Source organism: Suillus subaureus (genome assembly GCF_016647635.1).
Source record: "Suillus subaureus strain MN1 chromosome Unknown BJ212scaffold_6, whole genome shotgun sequence".
NCBI lineage: Eukaryota > Fungi > Basidiomycota > Agaricomycetes > Boletales > Suillaceae > Suillus > Suillus subaureus.
Window position 1 is genome coordinate 152,911 of NW_024538562.1, and position 17,277 is coordinate 170,187.

The 17,277-nt window shown below is 47.8% G+C and overlaps 6 protein-coding genes across 6 annotated transcripts; 3 read left to right on the forward strand and 3 right to left on the reverse strand.

The window, feature by feature from the left end:
- Nucleotides 1–797: 797 nt before the first annotated feature.
- Nucleotides 798–5,234, reverse strand: BJ212DRAFT_1332107 (uncharacterized protein). The gene is given in 19 exon segments (XM_041334795.1): nt 798–1,197; nt 1,253–1,315; nt 1,365–1,506; nt 1,562–1,785; nt 1,838–1,880; nt 1,930–2,023; nt 2,074–2,136; nt 2,189–2,740; nt 2,791–3,033; nt 3,082–3,180; nt 3,230–3,819; nt 3,835–3,836; nt 3,871–4,058; nt 4,110–4,355; nt 4,402–4,545; nt 4,606–4,698; nt 4,753–4,881; nt 4,935–4,959; nt 5,022–5,234. 19 exon segments carry the CDS (start codon nt 5,160–5,162, stop codon nt 1,096–1,098), a joined length of 3,183 nt encoding a protein of 1,060 aa, XP_041196314.1. The 5' UTR covers nt 5,163–5,234; the 3' UTR covers nt 798–1,095.
- Nucleotides 5,235–6,771, forward strand: BJ212DRAFT_1332108 (chaperonin 10-like protein; the record flags this gene model as incomplete). The annotated part of the gene is made up of 5 exons (XM_041334796.1): nt 5,235–5,792; nt 5,844–5,925; nt 5,974–6,160; nt 6,211–6,605; nt 6,652–6,771. The coding sequence occupies exons 1-5, from the start codon at nt 5,536–5,538 to the stop codon at nt 6,769–6,771; spliced, it is 1,041 nt and encodes a 346-aa protein (XP_041196315.1). The 5' UTR covers nt 5,235–5,535.
- Nucleotides 6,772–9,748: 2,977 nt separating this feature from the next.
- Nucleotides 9,749–10,108, reverse strand: BJ212DRAFT_1264541 (uncharacterized protein; the record flags this gene model as incomplete). The annotated part of the gene is made up of 2 exons (XM_041330425.1): nt 9,749–9,909; nt 9,967–10,108. The coding sequence occupies 2 exons, from the start codon at nt 10,106–10,108 to the stop codon at nt 9,749–9,751; spliced, it is 303 nt and encodes a 100-aa protein (XP_041196316.1).
- A 2,107-nt stretch (nt 10,109–12,215) lies between these two features.
- On the reverse strand, nt 12,216–13,490 carry BJ212DRAFT_906604 (uncharacterized protein). Its single transcript, XM_041344314.1, has 4 exons — nt 13,238–13,490; nt 12,987–13,182; nt 12,773–12,935; nt 12,216–12,707 (listed from the first exon to the last, which is right to left on the reverse strand). Exons 1-4 carry the CDS (start codon nt 13,361–13,363, stop codon nt 12,326–12,328), a joined length of 867 nt encoding a protein of 288 aa, XP_041196317.1. The 5' UTR covers nt 13,364–13,490; the 3' UTR covers nt 12,216–12,325.
- A 77-nt stretch (nt 13,491–13,567) lies between these two features.
- BJ212DRAFT_1445144 (uncharacterized protein) lies at nt 13,568–14,510 on the forward strand (the record flags this gene model as incomplete). Its single annotated transcript, XM_041338059.1, has 4 exons — nt 13,568–13,801; nt 13,856–13,955; nt 14,012–14,163; nt 14,250–14,510. The coding sequence occupies 4 exons, from the start codon at nt 13,568–13,570 to the stop codon at nt 14,508–14,510; spliced, it is 747 nt and encodes a 248-aa protein (XP_041196318.1).
- Nucleotides 14,511–14,624: 114 nt separating this feature from the next.
- BJ212DRAFT_1332151 (Mis12-Mtw1 protein family-domain-containing protein) lies at nt 14,625–17,159 on the forward strand. The gene is made up of 6 exons (XM_041334797.1): nt 14,625–14,873; nt 14,926–14,950; nt 15,004–15,594; nt 15,665–16,064; nt 16,123–16,378; nt 16,435–17,159. Exons 1-6 carry the CDS (start codon nt 14,742–14,744, stop codon nt 16,843–16,845), a joined length of 1,815 nt encoding a protein of 604 aa, XP_041196319.1. The 5' UTR covers nt 14,625–14,741; the 3' UTR covers nt 16,846–17,159.
- Nucleotides 17,160–17,277: the final 118 nt, after the last annotated feature.

Genomic DNA, 17,277 nt, shown 5'->3' on the forward strand with positions numbered 1-17,277 from the left:
CATCACTGTTAGCTAAAGTAAGTATGACACCCCCATTGAATTATCTATCAATACACAGCCGGATCTTTGCGGTTGTTTGCCTTAGCACGCCGCATAACTAAGTGGTGTCGAGTCGGGTTACAGCCGTTTGCACAACGCCAGGCTAATCCCAAAAAAGAAAACATAAGTCGGCAAGAAGTCATACCAACAAACCTTCAACTTCGGACAATCGTGTTCCTAGCATGGGACGTTAATTACACACCCTAGAAATTCGTGGTATCTGACCAAACATTGTATTAATTCAAATGACGTTGTCCTGTTTTATCTTTGACGATTGGCCTAGTGTTCTGCAAATGGCTGCTCCATCCTCCAATGCATCTGATCACCACCCCAGTATTAACAGGGTCGTAGTAGGGGCAATTCCCTGCCATTCAGCACGTCCTCCCCGGCTGTTAATGCCGCCGACTAGTACTACCCCTCAATGCGAGGGGCTCAATCTCAGCGGCATATGTATTTGTTCCCAGTGGTTGACGGCGTTCGTTCGAAATACACACGTCGTGGTTTGAAGGCTTTAATTGCGCTACGATACGACCATGACTTGCATGCAGAGCCCAGGTAAGGAAGAATGATTTTTCCGCGGTTTTTCCGGATCAACATAACCAAATTGTGATTGATGTCCTCAGTAGCACAAGGCCTGGGTAGTGCTATTTATTTATTGCCCGGGGGATGCTGAGCATTCTTACAGAAAAAGCTTCGAGATACGTACTAATAATCTCCCAACCACTGTGAATCGTGACTCCCCGTCAGGCCATACAGTTCACTCAAGGGACGTCGGCAACAATTGCCCAGTTGCGTGTACAGGTCAGTAAATTTAATTGCTCCTCGGAGAACCACCTACATGGAGCTTAGCTAGACTAGTCAAAATTCACTTACTAACAACAGATACCAATACAGGTGACACACCAAGCTCTTCACACAAACCTCTGTCCTGCAACGTCGAAAAAAAGTATTGCTATTGTAGTAATCATACAATACGAAATGAATGAGGCGATGTGAGAGATATACTATTATATTGTCTCCCACGAAGGAGCATGTATACATCGCAAGAAAAGATGTTCACCGTCTTTCCTTGACGAAGAAATGCAACATGAGGAAGCTCGCGGTTGTAAATACCACGAAGAAGATACCAAGCAGGGATATGTTCGGCCACCAAAATGACTACGATCAGAACATTAGCGCACGATTTACGACGGCGTAGGCATTTAATACCCACCTGAGCTTTAAGACCAAATATCGAAAGAATGGTAGCTGCGGGAACGTCCAACTCAACACCATACTGAAGCGAACACGTTAGATAACAAACAAAGATTGGTCATCGACATTACCTTAATCTCCTTTAGTTGTAGATACCTCAGTTCATTCACAGCAAGCGCCTCGAAAGCAGCATGGAAGAATGAAACGGTATGCAACCACTGCAAGGCGGGTGTGACAGTGTCCCTGTTCATCAGGAGGCCTGTGAAGAGGAGGCTGTGGTGATCATCAATCAAACGCTGTCAGCATTTAGATATGTAGGATGACTCACTTGAAAAGCATGACCAAGGTGCCAACTAAGCTCGCCACGCTGGAACTGGCAAATGCTATCGACAATAGAAGGATAACACTTGCTGTTGTCAAATTGAACAGCACGAGCGTCAACATGAACTTCCAAAAAGCCGGAACTGTGGGTACGAGACCAACTAGGCCGTAAACAATGCCAGCAAAGACAATTGGAGGCACCAAGCGGAGTGGCAGGATATCAAATAAAACCTGGCCAAGGGTCAAATTATAAAGTAATACAAAACGAATTGAATGATTTTACCTTCGAAGAGAAGTAAGTGAAGGTCGAATAGTAGCCGTTTGCTCTGTGATATAGAATGAATGTGGGAAACGTATTTTGACAGAGCTCGCTACCTTTCACGCATGAAGAGGACTCGCTCGTTCGCGAATAATCCAAGACTAGATAAGCACGAGAAGCCGAAGAGCGCCAATGTGAAGAAGAAAATGCCTGAACCCTATCAGTCAAATAAATAAATAAACTATCACAGGACTACTCACCAAGCCGGTTCTGGAAGCCTGCGATGTCGTTGCTGACGTTATGAAAAAAGAGGCCACATATCACTAAGAAAAGGTATATGAATACATGAAACCACAAGAAAAAGCGATGGCTCACAAGCCAGCACGACGGAGGATAGATAATGAGCTGCCAGTAATGCCGGATCACGGTAGAGATTCTGAAATGCCCGACCACTCAAAATCGTGAACTGCGTTCCCCAACTAGCTCTTTTCCGACCCCGCAGTAAAGAGTTTTCAACTACAACATCTCGCAGTTCACCATCTGCATGTGACGCATCGGCTCCACGCTGTGCAGTAGCAACCTCCTCTGTCTCGGCCTTGATCGACTGCGCAACTTCACTCGTAGAGTACGCCTCGACAAGCTGCGTAAGTTTGGGAGTAAGCGTGCTGTTACCAGATTGTGAGCTTCGGACAGCTTCCAGAAGCTGCGAAGTCTTGCGTTTGATTGAGGATGTGAAAGAGACACGACGGGTTCGAAGCTCAGTTTCTTCCTCGACCGTAGCGGAAGAGCGACCATGTGATCGTACAGACGACGCGCCAACGGCACGCTCCTCATCTAAAAGGTTGTCACCAGATGTCGATGATACTGCATCATTGGAAGGAGAATCCGGACTTCGTGGTTCAAGTCCAGCATGCACTGTTAGGTCGACTATAGCAGAAGTCAGTCGCGTAATACCGTAGAATCATAACACTACTTACTGAGATAATCCGCGATATTAAAGCCTGGTGGACATGGCTGGTCGATGCTAGCGAAGTATTCTTGGCATTTGGCGAATTCTCCGGAATACACCATTTTCCCCTGAGCGAGAAGGACAAGATGATCAAATAAGGCGACAATATTACTGCGAGGCTGGTGAATAGTGAAGACAACGGTCCGATTGTAATCGCGTGCAAGGGTCACCAGGCTCTCGACAACATTAAAGGCATTATAAGAGTCCAATCCTGCATAATATCAGCGTGTTATTGGCATTCGTCAAAGCACAACCCTACCGCTTGTAGGTTCATCTAGGAACAATATCGAAGGGCTAGTGACCAATTCACAAGCTATCGAGACGCGTCTCTTTTCGCCTCCAGATATTGAGCGGCGTCCTGCAAAACATTAGTATGCGCCCTTAACCTGAGCAGACACCAAGCGTACCAGAGTCACCAATTCTCGAGTCCTTGATACCCAGGATGCCAAGTTCGTTCATTGTCTCAAGTGTCCTGTACTTCTTTGCCTCTAAGCTCATCTCTCGCGGGAGCCGTAATAGCGCAGAATACAGCACAGTCTCATACACCGTCAATGTGCTCATTAATGTATCCTCCTGATCCACAAAGCCCACCACCTTTTTGAACTCCGTGTCCGCGACCTCTCGCCCGTTGACGAGTGTCGTGCCGCTGACTTGGCCCATCTTACGCTTGCGAGCGAGGATATCGAGGAAGGTAGATTTACCCGCGCCGGATGCACCCATGATCGCCATAACTTGACCCGGCTTAACGGCCCCAGAAATTTTGTCAAGGATCATGCGGTTGCCAAGGGAGTAAGATATATTTGAAAAATGGAGGGATGCAGGGACATGGTCTGTCATGAGCTTTGAAGCTTCATTTTCCGGCAGCCTGATTTTGCCGAAGTCACCACCGCTGCGCGATCGACCGACGTACCAAAGGATTGCGACAGTCAGGACAACAATCAAACCTGCACCGGCAGAGCTCAGAGCAATCCATTTTGTGTTGTCGGGTTTGGGTATGGGCTATGAGGTTGTGAGGACACGAACACGTTAACTCAATCACTCTACGCACATGGAACCCAGGAACTTGAGAGTAATGCAAACATTCTCCACCTGCGCACTCGAGGGTGATGTATGCATCGCCAAAGATATCGTTGATTAGATTATTCATAGCGGGTTCCTCAAACCTGCATCCAGCAGCAGTCTTACAGCTGAAAGTCGCAGGTCCACGGATCTCCTCTGTCAAGAAGTCGCTGATATCTATGACGAAATATTACGAAAAGTTCAAAGTGAGTTATAGTATAACCTTACCAACACTTCCCTCTTCTCCACAGAGGAACTTGTCGGGAATGCATTTACATTTGATATGTTCACATGCATAGATCGTAGTGTTCGTGTCGTATCCCGGTTGGGTCTTGGAGGAACACGTGTCCAACGCACAATAAAAGGATTCTTGTTGTGCAGTCCAGAACTGAAAGCTGCATGTCGCAGTGGAGTTATCGCAACTGAATGTGACTTGTGGGGGACGGTCGGGGAGCATGTCCAAGATCTTGCGGTCTACCAAGATCAGTATACGGCATGTCGATGTATTCCGGGGGCGTACTAGTGATGTCACACATTTGGTGGTTGTTGAAGACAGTCTCGCCGCCCGCGTAACAAGTCATGTTTGCGACATTTTCATCTAACATATCGGTATGGATACTGCCGGCTAATGGAAAGCCAATGCAGGCATTGTCGGTCTTGCAAACTGGCAGAAGTCGATTAGGTCAAATGGCAGTAACATAATATGATGCGGAATGGTTCGTACCATTGCAATTTATACCTCCCCAGCCCTCTTTGCATTGACATGGCTCGTTTTCTCGGAGTGGCCTCTCGTCGCCATCTGCTAGGGAACCGCACTCTAAAAAAGAATATAGGTGATCGGCGTCCAAACGGCGCTAGGCTGGTGACTTACGGGGAAGCAAACAGTCTATCCCACCCCAGCCCGGAGGACATTTACACTGTCCATTGTATTCATCGCAGTGACCAAATTGTCCGCAGGTGAACGCTGGAAGAAGACAATTGAAGCAAGGTGGACACTTGTCTAGAGAGCACGAAATGGTCAACCAGCGATCCAAATAAACGCGGAAGACATACCTATTAAAGGAGAAGACGCGAGGGACTATAGAAAGAAATAATATCTAAGCACCACAAGACGCGACACCACGGATAACTGATACGTACGGATATCTCGTAGTTGGACACTCCGCTTCTTGGCCATGACGAATTGTCTATCCGTCCGGAGACTAAAGGCGTTAACGCGAGACCAAGTAATGATAGTGGAAATCGCTTGTGCATGTTTGTTAGCATTAATGTTGACCGCATCCTACTCTCCTTGCAGTAAGTAGCATGCGTGGTGTTGCCAACCAACGCACTGCGGAACAGCTACGCGAAACTCTTTCCATTTCTGGCGAGTTCCAGCCCAAGAAGGGATTTCCACTAGGTCTATGATCCGGCTGTCGGTGCCTAGCCTTGCTCCAGCCGCATCTAATGCACAAACTATAGGTCGTGATGTTCTCCTGGGCAGGGCTTGTGATCAACAGGATGACAACGCCTGTCATAATCTTTTCAGATGATTACGGACGTCGTCTGCTTCCATCATCCGCATGATCCTTTCTTGCTCATCTAGACTTTTCAGATTATCATCATATAGGTAGCAAGTGCGGTGAAGACCTCAAGTCACTGTACCTCCACATTTATGTCTCCGCAACAGAAAGCTCTTATTCTTCCCAAAAAGCGGGGCAACCTCAAAGTCGACTCTCGTAGTATCCCTAGCCCTGGTACTGGGCAGCTCCTCGTCAGGATCCACTCTGCTGCCCTGAATCCGGTTGACTACAAGATACATGACACTGGAATATTTGTGACTCATTACCCTGTCATTTTGGGGGTGGACATTGCTGGCATTGTCGAAGGACTAGGAGAAGATGTCGAGAATTTCCGCAAAGGCGATAAAATGTGAGACATGTCTTTCCCCCATGGTTTTATAGGCTCAACTTCGAGTTACAGATTGGCGCATGGAAATTTATATATCATTGATCAAGGTGCGTTTCAGCAGTACGCGCTGACCGTTGCGACGTTCACTGCAAAGGTAAGTCTTGAGAGGGTCGATTATATCACCGGCTATATCCCATCCCAGATTCCTTCAAACCAATCTTTCGATAGCGCAGCTACCGTTCCCCTAGGGTTGGATACTGCAGTAGGGGGCTTGTACGGAAGTGATCGGGGAGCCGGGATAGACCCTCCTTGGGTGAAGTGTGTCGGTGATCATGGACCAAAGAGACCCATCGTCATCCTTGGCGGTTCTTCTTCTGTGGGTTCATACAGTAAGCGAGGTGGGACTCGCCCCTTCGACCGTACGCTGACACCATTACAGCCATCCAGCTTGCTCGTCTTTCAGGATTCTATCCTATCGTTACTACAGCATCCCCTAACAATGAAAACCTTGTCAGGGACTACGGCGCAACTCACTTTTTTGACCGGCATCTTTCTGGCAACCAATTAGTGGCGGCCATTAATAAAGTGACCGATAGTCCTATCGGGATTGTTTTTGATGCTGTCTCGCTGCCAGAAACACAGTCCGTTGGATGGAGATTGCTAGCGAAAAATGGTATCCTCGTATTAACCCTTCCTGCATCAGTCAAGGAAGATGAAGGCAAAGGGCGCAAGGCCGTTTACACCCACGGGGACCCGCATCTCCCGTATAATCACGAGTTGTTCAGCAACTCCTGGCCTATGGTCGAAAAGTGGCTCTCAGAGGGTATTATTCAGGTTTGTTCTGCGATCACCGTCTTGCATCTGTCTCACACTTATGTAGCCTAACAATCATGAAGTCCTTCCGAATGGGCTTGAAGGCATTATTGGAGGGCTGGAAAGGCTGAGGATGGGACAGGTGTCTGGAACGAAGTTGGTTGCTCGCCCTCAGGAAACACTGTAATTTAATACCAACTTGAGTGTATTAGTAGTATGTGCTAGTAAGTAGTGAACTAACTCGAGCAACTCATTCGACTCCTAGTCGAACCCAAGGTTGTGGAATGAGACAGTACTTGGGTGACTTCCCGCAGTGTTTAGAACGTCGTTCTAAATCTAAATCTACGTTCTGAAGTTCTCGTCTTGCCGGCAAACGTCAGTGTTTTGCAAGTCTGCATATAAAAACAGTTCTAAAGTGATATCTAGAAACGAAGGGGGGATATTCAAATGATGTTCTAAACACCTAAACGAGCCTTTCGGTTGACACCTCAACACTGTACATCAGAATCTAGGCACAATTGTCCTATGCATGTCTAGATTGCGACGAGCTGTGAAACGACACTCCTTCAAAGGTTTGAATCAAAATCTAGGATTCTAAAAGTCGCCCAGTATCATTTATCGTAAATGCATGATACATGATGATGCTAAGAGGATTGTCAGTGCTAGGTTGAGAAATGAAAGGGTGAAGGTCCTAGGCCTGGACAAAAGAGAGCTGGTAAGTAAATTGACATACCAAGTATGTGCAGGGAAACGTTTCCAGAACAACGTTTTCCGCTCCCTGGACCGCAGGTGAGGCCTAGGTGTCGCCGTGGCTAAGATGATGTGCATGCATAATCTACATTTCATTTCAGAAATGTAATAAAAGTCAGGAAGAAGTCAATAATAATAATGACATACAGCTGTTCGTCATTCATGGCATCAGAATGCGTCGAATGGCACCGAGAGCAGCGAATGAGGATGTTCTGGGCTTCCATACCATCGGGGGTAGCAATCTAGCGGGGTCTAATTCGCAGCGGCTGAGTATGGCAGCAGCGCTCTGGCAATGAGAAATTCGGGATCCCCGTGCAATGTCCTAGGATTCCATTTCGAGAACATAGGCGTCATCCAGCACCGACTCGGTGCGTCCAGGTTAAAAGAAGAACAACCCTCGTCTGTAAAGGAAGAATGAACTAGCCAACCCAAGTCCAAGGAAAGTACAGTCGTGACCGCCCCCGTTGATCTTCGATGCTGTGAGCAATAGATACAATGCGGAGAGCTTGGGCTCCGCTTTCTTCCGTAACGGAGGCAGGAAAGCACCAGTCCAGCATTGGCTCATCTGAGTTGCGCCACCAAGCTGTCTTCCAACCATTGCCAGTGCTAAGCAGTTTCCAATATATTGCAGCGCTTTGGATAGACGAAGGTAGCCATGTTATTTTTTCTTAGCTCACGGATGTAATTGGTGAGTGCTTCCCGAACGTGAATCCTTGCTGCCAAACCAGCTATCAGCAAGGCCAACACACACGATAAGCAACTTACACCTCGGCGTCAGTGGTTTGGTCTCTTTAAAGACAGGATGCTCAACAATTTTTTCCGAAACCGTTGTACATCTCTGATGGAATTGGAATTCATCCACGACATGATCCTGTCTCGAGGGGTGATGAATGCCGAAGTGAAAGCAGCAAGATAGAACTGAATCTCGTTCACGTGTATACTTGATATCCTCGAGTCCTTCCTTGCGGTCCATGTGCAGCTTCCATTTCCCATATGGCACACAATTTCGCTTGCTTTAGATATCAGCTGAATTACCGCCTCATACAACGATAACAAGATAAGCACCTCTTCAATCGCTCGAGTCGAAGCTTTGCCTTGCTAAATGATAAGCTGCTAGTCCTTTTTGTTCTTGCCGGAAAGATCGTGTTCGAGCGCCTCAAACTACGATCTCAAGCACAGCAGCACCAGTTTATTGAAACCCGATCAATTCACAGCGACATGTACAAATTAATTTGGCGTGCACGAGCACTCATTTTGACATCTGCTGCCTATATGGCGAGCCGTTTTCGGTCTTGCACGGTGGACCCGAATTGTGACTTTCTGACCAAGTAATCGCCCTAAGAGTTCAGCTATGTGAGCATGACAATTGGGCGATTGGGAATGGGGTCTCTATAGTAGACGTATATCAGGTTTTCAGACATGTCTAACCTTAAGTGGCCAGATAACAGACCTGACTCCTTTTCCGCACCCTCAAAAAGTCAATTAGCCCGAGCGTACGCTGGAGTGTTATTCATGAAGCACATGAATGACAATGAGGATAAGATATCAGATTTACGTACTTATTGAGGATCGCTCAAACCAGCTAGGCAATCAGGAAATTTGCAATCTGTCGAGGAGCTTGTCGCCAAATAGAGCAACTGTCTTCCTTCTATATGATGTGACTAGGTGATACTGCTCACCAAATGAACGCAGAGGACACTCAGGCGAGTAAACTTCAAAAGGCCTTGGTGATGCACGAGAGATTCAGAAGGTCCATAGGACGCAGGAAACTCGATATCTAAGCATTTCAGTTCATGTGAGCAACATGCGAGGACGTCAGGTACGACTTGACTCGGACCGTCATAGCATAACTCAGACTATCTCTTGCTCACCTGGCAAGCCGCACAATACCACTGTCTATGTTCATGGATAGTAACAACTCGAGTTTTCCCCTTCGTCTTTTTGCGGTGACGGTCTTCGAGGTGCTTGCAAGATTTGTGCGCGAACTCCGCGTTTGAGCCTTGACGGGAGAGCGTTTCAAGTTCTTAGACATTTCCAGGTTCGGCGGATGACGCGTCTGAGCTGGCATCTGAATGGTCACTACCCGAGTCCCGCCGTGCTTGGAGAGGTTCTGGTAAACGTCGCCCACGTCACGCTCGAGAGAGGCTCTGATCTGCACCATACTAGGGCTCTTGGACCGTCGACCTAGGAAGCAAGTCAAGGTTGGTGCCAAGTCGGGCTTGGCGCAAAACGAATTTAGTAGAAGAAGAAAAAGAACTTTTGGTGAACGTAATGATTCGTAAAAGGGGAAATACCCCTATGCACCAAGGCAGATCTAGAATACAGGACTATGTTTTAGTGAAAGAACGTATAGTAGTAGGTGTGGTCATGCTACGCTGTAGAATTGCAAGAAGTAAATAACATATGACTAGTTCTCAGAACCTGGTTCCCAGTGGTCCTCGACCATAGCCTGAGGTTTGCCCTGGAGCGCGTCGCTGAACAGTGATAGTAAGTTTCCCGTCAGGCGCAAACCGTGCACGGACACTAGGCATGTCTGCGTCACCGGGTGCAAAGTGTACTTGCCACTCATAGTGACCTAAGATTCACGAGAATGAGTTGAGACTCCGTCATATAACAGATGGTACATGCTTACAATCATTCTCCATGTGCCATGCATCAGCCACGATATTCAACCTATCTCCCTTTTTGACAGAAACGGTAACCATTTCTGATTGTATTGCGCGCGGAAGCACAACGGACATGGTGTGCGTTGAGAGAGTGCTCTGGATGACCATTGTTGGTCGGGATTCTGGAGATGGGGAACGCCGCCACCGCGCTATCGGCGACAATAAGCTCGAGTCACTGGAGGACGAGCTACTGCTCGATTCGATAGATGGGCATGATGAGATAGATGGGAGGCGTGTCTTTTCGATTGTTTGGTCAACCCCTTTTGATCCTGCAGGGTTCGTGAGGGATTTTAAAGAGTGCCTGTTTGTGCTGGGGTTTGTCATGACGAGTGGATAAGAATGCGAAACTTCGGCTACTCTTGAAGTTTCGTCCTTAGTGTCTTTAGAGTAAGGGGTGAATGGAACGCTTGCATCTGAAGCGGCCTTTCCCTTAAGTAGCATGTCGAGTGCGCTGTAGGACAGGGACGAAGTCGGGCTAGTGATCTCGGGCATGAGAGTCATAGAGGAAATGTCGTGTATGCCCCGAAAAGACAAACTACATGTCATGGCGCGCAGATTGTCCGCGTTGTAGGGTAGGGTAGTAGATTCACTGCCAGTGGGAAAACCCCTTGCTGCGCCACGGGGCACGAACAGGCTAATGCTGTGACCGCGGTAGATATCTGTAGACAAATTGCAGACATGACCAAAAGTAGCAGCCGGGCGCAGAATCAAAATGATTCTTCAGCTCATATACGATCAAGTAGTGCATGGTACTGACCAGGGGCTGCATGATCCGATAACCCGTGAGCGTGTCGGAGAGGAGAAGCAATCCCGATGTTAGTAAGTGATGCAAACTTTTCGGCCTCGCTGCAGCCACGAGGGACCTGTTTGCGAAGGGGAAGGGCTGATGGTGATTGGCACTTTCGTCCGGCGGAAGAAGGCTTGCTGTCTGCCAAAGAGAGACTGATTCTGCGCAGGAAGCTGGTGTTTATATTTGTATTAGCGTACAACGACATGAAGATGAAGCGGAGTTAGGGTTGAGATCAGGATAGAAGAGAGTAACTGGAGGGTGACAGTCTACAATTGAAGTAGTGGTATGTGAAACCAAGGTACGACATCCGGCGATGTCAGTCATTCGCTCGGGAAACACCACTGGTTCAATTCGAAATCAATCGCATTAACTAACTAGAGCTAATTTAGGTATGTGTGAGAGGAGTGACCGGTATTTAGCTAATTACCTCGTGTTTGTGGTTGTTATTTAATAGAAAATCTTCTATCGAGTGGAGGCAGTGGTGCTGGCAAACCCTGACAAAACGTACAATTAAAATGACACAACTTCGAAGTCACCGTACGCGTGTTAGACATGGCAAGATCTGATCGATTACGAGCAGCCCTCCTGGCAAATCGAAACCCATTCAAATTTTGTCTGATCGGTCACCGCATTAGTCTGCCAATTGTATGAGCAGGTATAAGTACATCATTCGCAGCCTACTTAACCAACTCTTCTTCACAATTTAGTTCGCATTGTGCAATTTCATTGTCCGGCCAGGCGGAGAGAGTAGTTTATTTAGCACTCAGGTAAGCTTTTCGCAGTTAGGCCGTGACCTTTACCCGAGAATTAGTACGCCACATGTGGATGTGGAAGACGGTTGATGCATATGTTTGATCTGTTCGCAAGTTGCTCTACTTACGCAGAGAGCAGAATTAATGGCCAGCACTTGCGTTTGGCTACAGCTGAAACAAAAACTCACAATGACGTTGCTGCAATGCTGTTGATGACAAGAAGCAACTTCGAACTGCATGTAGTTGCAATTCGGTCGTGCTTAACCACTTGTGCGGCATGTAAACTATGCAGTAGTGGAATCTCAGGCATCAAAAAATGAATCAACAAAAATGGTCAAAAACCTCTTACTTCATCGGATCTCCTCGGCGAAGGAAATGTCGAATCCCCCTAAAAATGGGACTGGTTTCACTGTTCCAGTGGTTTTTTGCATCACGAACCCCTCGCTACATGGCGATAAAGTGGGAAAGACACTACCTACGTCATTGTGCACCAGATCAATGCTGACGAAGAGTGTTCAGCTTTACCCCACGAACTATAAAAGTTTCTATGTTGAGTGCTCCCCAGTCAGATCTTTAATGATATGGAACGTGCATTACAAGCCTTGATTAAATGACTGGTGACCCTTGATACCTGCGAGAACAACGCATACATGATCAAAAACGCTGTGCAAAAGGAGCACAGAAAAAATGGCTGAAGAAGCAACGAAGTGATCCACAGCGATGGCACACTTACTATTTAAATAGCCATCAATCTCATTGGTTTTAACTCGTGCAATACACGAGCTACGTCAAATCAATGACTTCTACGAATACACCGGGCTTCTGTTCTTGCTTGACCTTCTTGCTCCTGTGCTCCGTCTCTTTTGTTCTCTGCGAGTTGTGTTCTCCTCGGACTGGATCATTGGATCTGCTGCTCCCTGCCTGGACGTCATTAACAGTGAGGTCAATGATTTCCTGAGATGCCTTGCGCTTCAGGGGTGCTGGCACTGGTACAATTCCATTCGCCTTCAAAAGATCTACCAGAAGATGCTGTGAACGCAGTAAAGAGTAAAACACATAACACAAACTTCGGTCTCTGTATTTGAATGTGAATTTTGCGAGAGGTTGACCAATGGACTGTGACTTGCGCAACATTGTTTGTGGGATCATAGTTTCCTTACCAAGCCTAGGACGAAGTGTGTCGAGTAGTCAGTGTTCAGTTAGACGACTTGCGCATCTCACACAGCTTACCCAACACAGTGTGTCACTGCTTTCTTCGACCGCTCGTGCACCTTGTGTTCAGTTTGAAGCTGGTTCTGGGCAGGATCGTAGTATTCGCCGAGTACCACTTTGCAAACTCTGACTTGGATTTGTCCTAAGTCGGCTGATGATACATCCGCGAATTCATCTTCATCTACACAATAGTGAGGCACTGAACCAATAAACTGACAACGTGTGGAAATACCTGTCAGCCGGACAGTTGAGAATACGAATGGCTTGGTGATCCTATCCGAAACAAATGCGTGACTGAACTTGACAGTATGATTCACGTTCCAGCGCTCGAACAAGCTACCGTGGCACCCCTGTCCGTCAATATAAACGAATGCACCGATGGTATCGAGACCAGGGGCAGAAGTGTTTTGACAATGCACAGAAAACTCCTGAGCACCCCCATCATCAGACACAAAATGAGCTAACAACGCCAAGGTGGCGCACCTTGCCAGCTTCAGATGGGATCCAGCATGTCACTTCGTTGGTCGCCAGAGATGTCTCCACAGCGTAAGTATCCAACGGCTGGCCATCAACCGAAATCCATGCGGTGTACTCCTGAAGTTTCAGCATAGTTGAATGTAAAAACTGCAGGAATTCGGAGATGAAGTTTGCATGAGGCGCTGCAGTAGTGACAGCCCCACTTGTGGTCTGGTGCGCGGTATTACCACCGATGATTACGTGAGCTGCCTTTTTGCACCGTGACGTTACTTATATATCCCCATGCTCCACCCCAGGGTTATCTTACGGGCACCGTCAATTCTTTATAAGACTAGAATGGCTTCGACGACGTCAGATAAGGCGACTCCAGAGCGGCGGGCAGAACTTTTGCAGAACCTCGCTGAAACCAAAATTTGTTTCGCGGAAGCTTCGAAATCTTCATCTCACACTCTGACACTGGTAGCTGTATCAAAGACCAAGCCGGCATGGATGACTCGTGCTTGTTATGAGGAAGGCCAAATAGATTTTGGAGAAAATTCTGATATCGATCTAGTCAACAAGGCGAAAAAGGTTAGTACTTGCCTCTACGTGGTGAACGAGAAGGGACCGACTCGCGATTGATAGCTGGCAGACCTTGAAAGCCTTCGATGGCACTTCATAGGTGTGATGAAGAAAACAGAAGGAGACGATTTTCGGAGGCGAGCAAGGATGAGAGAACTTACAAGTATGTACATTTAAGTCTACCCCGATTCGTACTGTGACAATCATTCTGAAAATCAGCGGTGTCGAATCTTCATGCCATCCAGAGTTTGACTAGCATCGAAGATGCTGATATTTACAACAGTGCTATACCGGCTGACCGCAAGACGCCTCTCAACATGCTCTTGCAAGTCAACACATCTGGGGAAATCCAAAAGTCGGGACTGCAATATGTGGATACCGAAACTGAAGCCGCTGACTCCCCACTATTCAAGCTTGCTTGCCACATCATTGAACATTGTCCCAAGCTACATTTCAGGGGCTGATGACTATTGGCTCACAGGCGGAATCTCTGGCGTCATCGGAGCGGCTAAATCAAGATTTCGAGGTGCTCAAAAAGACCAGAGATGTACTAGAAGGGATGCTTCGAAGCAATCCAGCGTTCAATGGGAGATGGGGGGACAACGGAAAACTGCTGCTCAGCATGGGTATGACTGCTGATTTTGAGGCAGGCTTACGAGCTGGTAGCCACATTGTCAGGGTAGGAACTGGTATATTCGGAGCTAGACGTATGAAGTGAAAAGCCATGTAGTTCTTTGTGTTGTACTTAGTGTGACGTGACAATATAGATACAGACGTCACACTCCGTTTGTTGATCAAAGTCTCACGTGGGAATTCACTATTCAAACTCCGCTTACTGTAGGTTCCCTCCTCCGTTGATCATCGTCGCCGACGCCGACGCCGGGATCAACGGCAACGACGAACAAATATACGTCTACGACCTTGAACTCCTGTATTTCGACGGAAATTCATGAACGGGACCCTTACACACGCTGTTGGAGGACTCGAAAACCCAATGACATCCGCAGACCCCAAACCACCAGGAAAGCGGAAAGCAGTGGATGATGTTAATCCACTGATGCAGGCAGCAAAGAGGCCAAAGGTATGTTACTCGATCAATGTGCGCACTTTGTTTATTGAACGATGCGTTATAGCCGAACGGCGCGTCCAAACGAAAGTGTGAGTAAGAGTTTGAAAGCAAGTCGCGTGAAGTACTCACAAATCGCGTCTAGACATTGGCGAGGAACAGCCAGGTGGGCTTGTCATTGTACGCGCGCCAATATCGCGTCCTACAACTCCACAGAACAATTACCCGTCTTCCCAGCCATCGACCACAACTACTCGACCACCATCTCGTCCTCCCTCGTCTCTTTCGCAACCCATTCCCTCCAGCTCCATAGCTGGGCCTTCCAAGCCGCCAGCCAAAAGGTTTAAAGCTGACTCGTCACGCGCACCTACCGGTGTCAAGCCACGCGATGTACCATCTTCGACGCGTGAGGAACCAGAGTTGGATGAGGATATCAGGCAGATGGAATCTGAGACGGTTCATCTTCGTCAGCGATCGCGCGCCAAAGATGCAATCGATTCGTCATTCAAATTCCCTCCCTCTACACCTAAACACACCTCTCAGCGATACCCCTCTGATGCGCTTCGTCCACTACCCGATAGTGAAACCCCACAAATAGAGCGTAATAAATTACTCCGTGAAGGGGTGTCCCTTCCCCTGCGTACCCCACAACGGACACCCCAACACTCTCGACGAACATCAATGAGCGCGCGCGGCAAGCGCATAAGCACGAGCTTTGAAAACACTGGTGTAATCAGTACGTCTCTCCCCTCTAATAAATCACCTTTGTTTTTCGTCTACGCGCAGGCTCTAACCATTTTTCTTAGCTCAACCACATGCTACTGTATCCGATTCGAGCTTCTATAAACACATCGATTGCGACCTCCCTGATCCACAACGCGCACGTCAGCTGCTCGTCTGGTCGGCTGCTCGAGCTATGACGAGAATATCTGAAGCATCTTCTTCAAGCTCAAAATCCCAGTCAAAATCTAAAGCATCAGGTAGCGGAAGTGGCAAAGACCCACCTCCGCTTGATGAACGCAGAAAGCAAATTCTGAAGACTGTACAGGACGATTTCATTCGCATGCTTGCGGAGAAGAAGATTGATACACCTGTGTATGGCCATGTTCTGGACGGGCAGGCTGGTGACGAGCGAGATTTGAAGCCAAATGAACAGAATGTGAAAAATAAAGAGCGGGAGATCAAGTTTCGCGAACATATCGAGTGGTTCGTTGTTAATCTATATCCACGGTCATGAGCTACTAACGCTTTATCCGCTGCACAGTGCATCAGCAGAGGCCGATGCGTGGACTCAAGTCGACCACTTTTACAACGCTTATATCACCAACTCCAAGGCAGATCTGGAGAGACGACGCCAAGCTTTGCAGCCCCCTTCGTCTGCTAAAGCGAAAGGCAAACAACGAGCTGCTTCGCAAGAGCCACCGGATGACTGGGGGTGGCTACTACCTCATGAGGACGAGCTTTCGGACGCTTTTCGAGAGAAGATTAATCCGGATCTCATCAAACGCATAATGTCTGACGTGAGATCAGAGTCGAGAATATTCTCGACGAACGAATAGCGGGTGTCCACTTTAAGGTGGACAGTCTGTTTTCATTTGTCCACTCTGCAGTGCAGACGACAAACGTAGCTGAGTCAGAACTCGACTATCGATTCTCTTTGCTGTCATTGGCGCTCTCGACTCGATCGCGCTCTCTTCCTCCTTCATCACAAAGTTCTTCCCTTTCGTCACATCTACCGATACAGAGAAGCTTGAGCCAACATCCTGAAGACCAACAAGATCTTTTCCGTGCACTATCACGAGTAGATATGGATCGTCCGCCAGCCAAAGTTGGTGATGCTGCACGGCGTGCTGTCCGAGAAGTGCAGCGGGTAAAGGAAGGTGGCGGTTTTGCAGGCGAGCGGCGGCTGACAGGGCTGCCATCCGGAGTTGGTGCAACACCACGCAAGATTCCAGGGACGCCCCGGCGGAAGGAGCGACAACAATAATGTTTTATTTTCCCCTGCGGCATATATGTGTGTTGATGTTTGAATTATCTATTCCTTGTATCCGCAGGATGTGGACTGTGATTCTCAGGAAGTGTATCAGATGCAGCACTACTTGTCTGCCACGTACGTATCTTATTCAAGCATTGTGGGGCTTGCATGCAATGTTGTATTCGATCGACCAGTCCTTCGTACTTACTACTCGGGTTGTAAGTTACCAGCCGCAGCTGACTGGCTATCATACCAAAGTGTAGCTGCAATTAATTTGTCCTTGTCTCCCTGCCCCTACATACGACGTTGGGAGTATTTGTTTGTGTCACGTTAGAAATTGATTCCGCTTCGGATGTGGACTTCAGATTCTGGCACTCATTTTCTTCCCAGACGCTCATAAGTAGAACTTCAATTAGAAGGCCATCGTGGACTCGCTTGGCCAGG

Bases quoted from the DNA above. Each gene is read 5' to 3' on its own strand.
- BJ212DRAFT_1332107 (XM_041334795.1), bottom strand. From the start codon at position 5,162: ATGCGGTCAACATTAATGCTAACAAACATGCACAAGCGATTTCCACTA. The intron at 4,960-5,021 runs GTACGTATCAGT...TTCTTTCTATAG, and splicing joins TGTCCAACTACGAGATATCC to TCCCTCGCGTCTTCTCCTTT. The intron at 1,198-1,252 runs GTGGGTATTAAA...TTCTGATCGTAG, and splicing joins TATTTGGTCTTAAAGCTCAG to TCATTTTGGTGGCCGAACAT.
- BJ212DRAFT_906604 (XM_041344314.1), bottom strand. From the start codon at position 13,363: ATGCTGAAACTTCAGGAGTACACCGCATGGATTTCGGTTGATGGCCAG. The intron at 12,936-12,986 runs GTATTTCCACAC...ACTATTGTGTAG, and splicing joins CTCAACTGTCCGGCTGACAG to ATGAAGATGAATTCGCGGAT. The intron at 12,708-12,772 runs GTAAGCTGTGTG...ACTTCGTCCTAG, and splicing joins GCAGTGACACACTGTGTTGG to GCTTGGTAAGGAAACTATGA.
- BJ212DRAFT_1332151 (XM_041334797.1), top strand. From the start codon at position 14,742: ATGAACGGGACCCTTACACACGCTGTTGGAGGACTCGAAAACCCAATG. The intron at 16,065-16,122 runs GTTCGTTGTTAA...TCCGCTGCACAG, and splicing joins TTTCGCGAACATATCGAGTG to TGCATCAGCAGAGGCCGATG. The intron at 16,379-16,434 runs GTGAGATCAGAG...GTCCACTTTAAG, and splicing joins TCAAACGCATAATGTCTGAC to GTGGACAGTCTGTTTTCATT.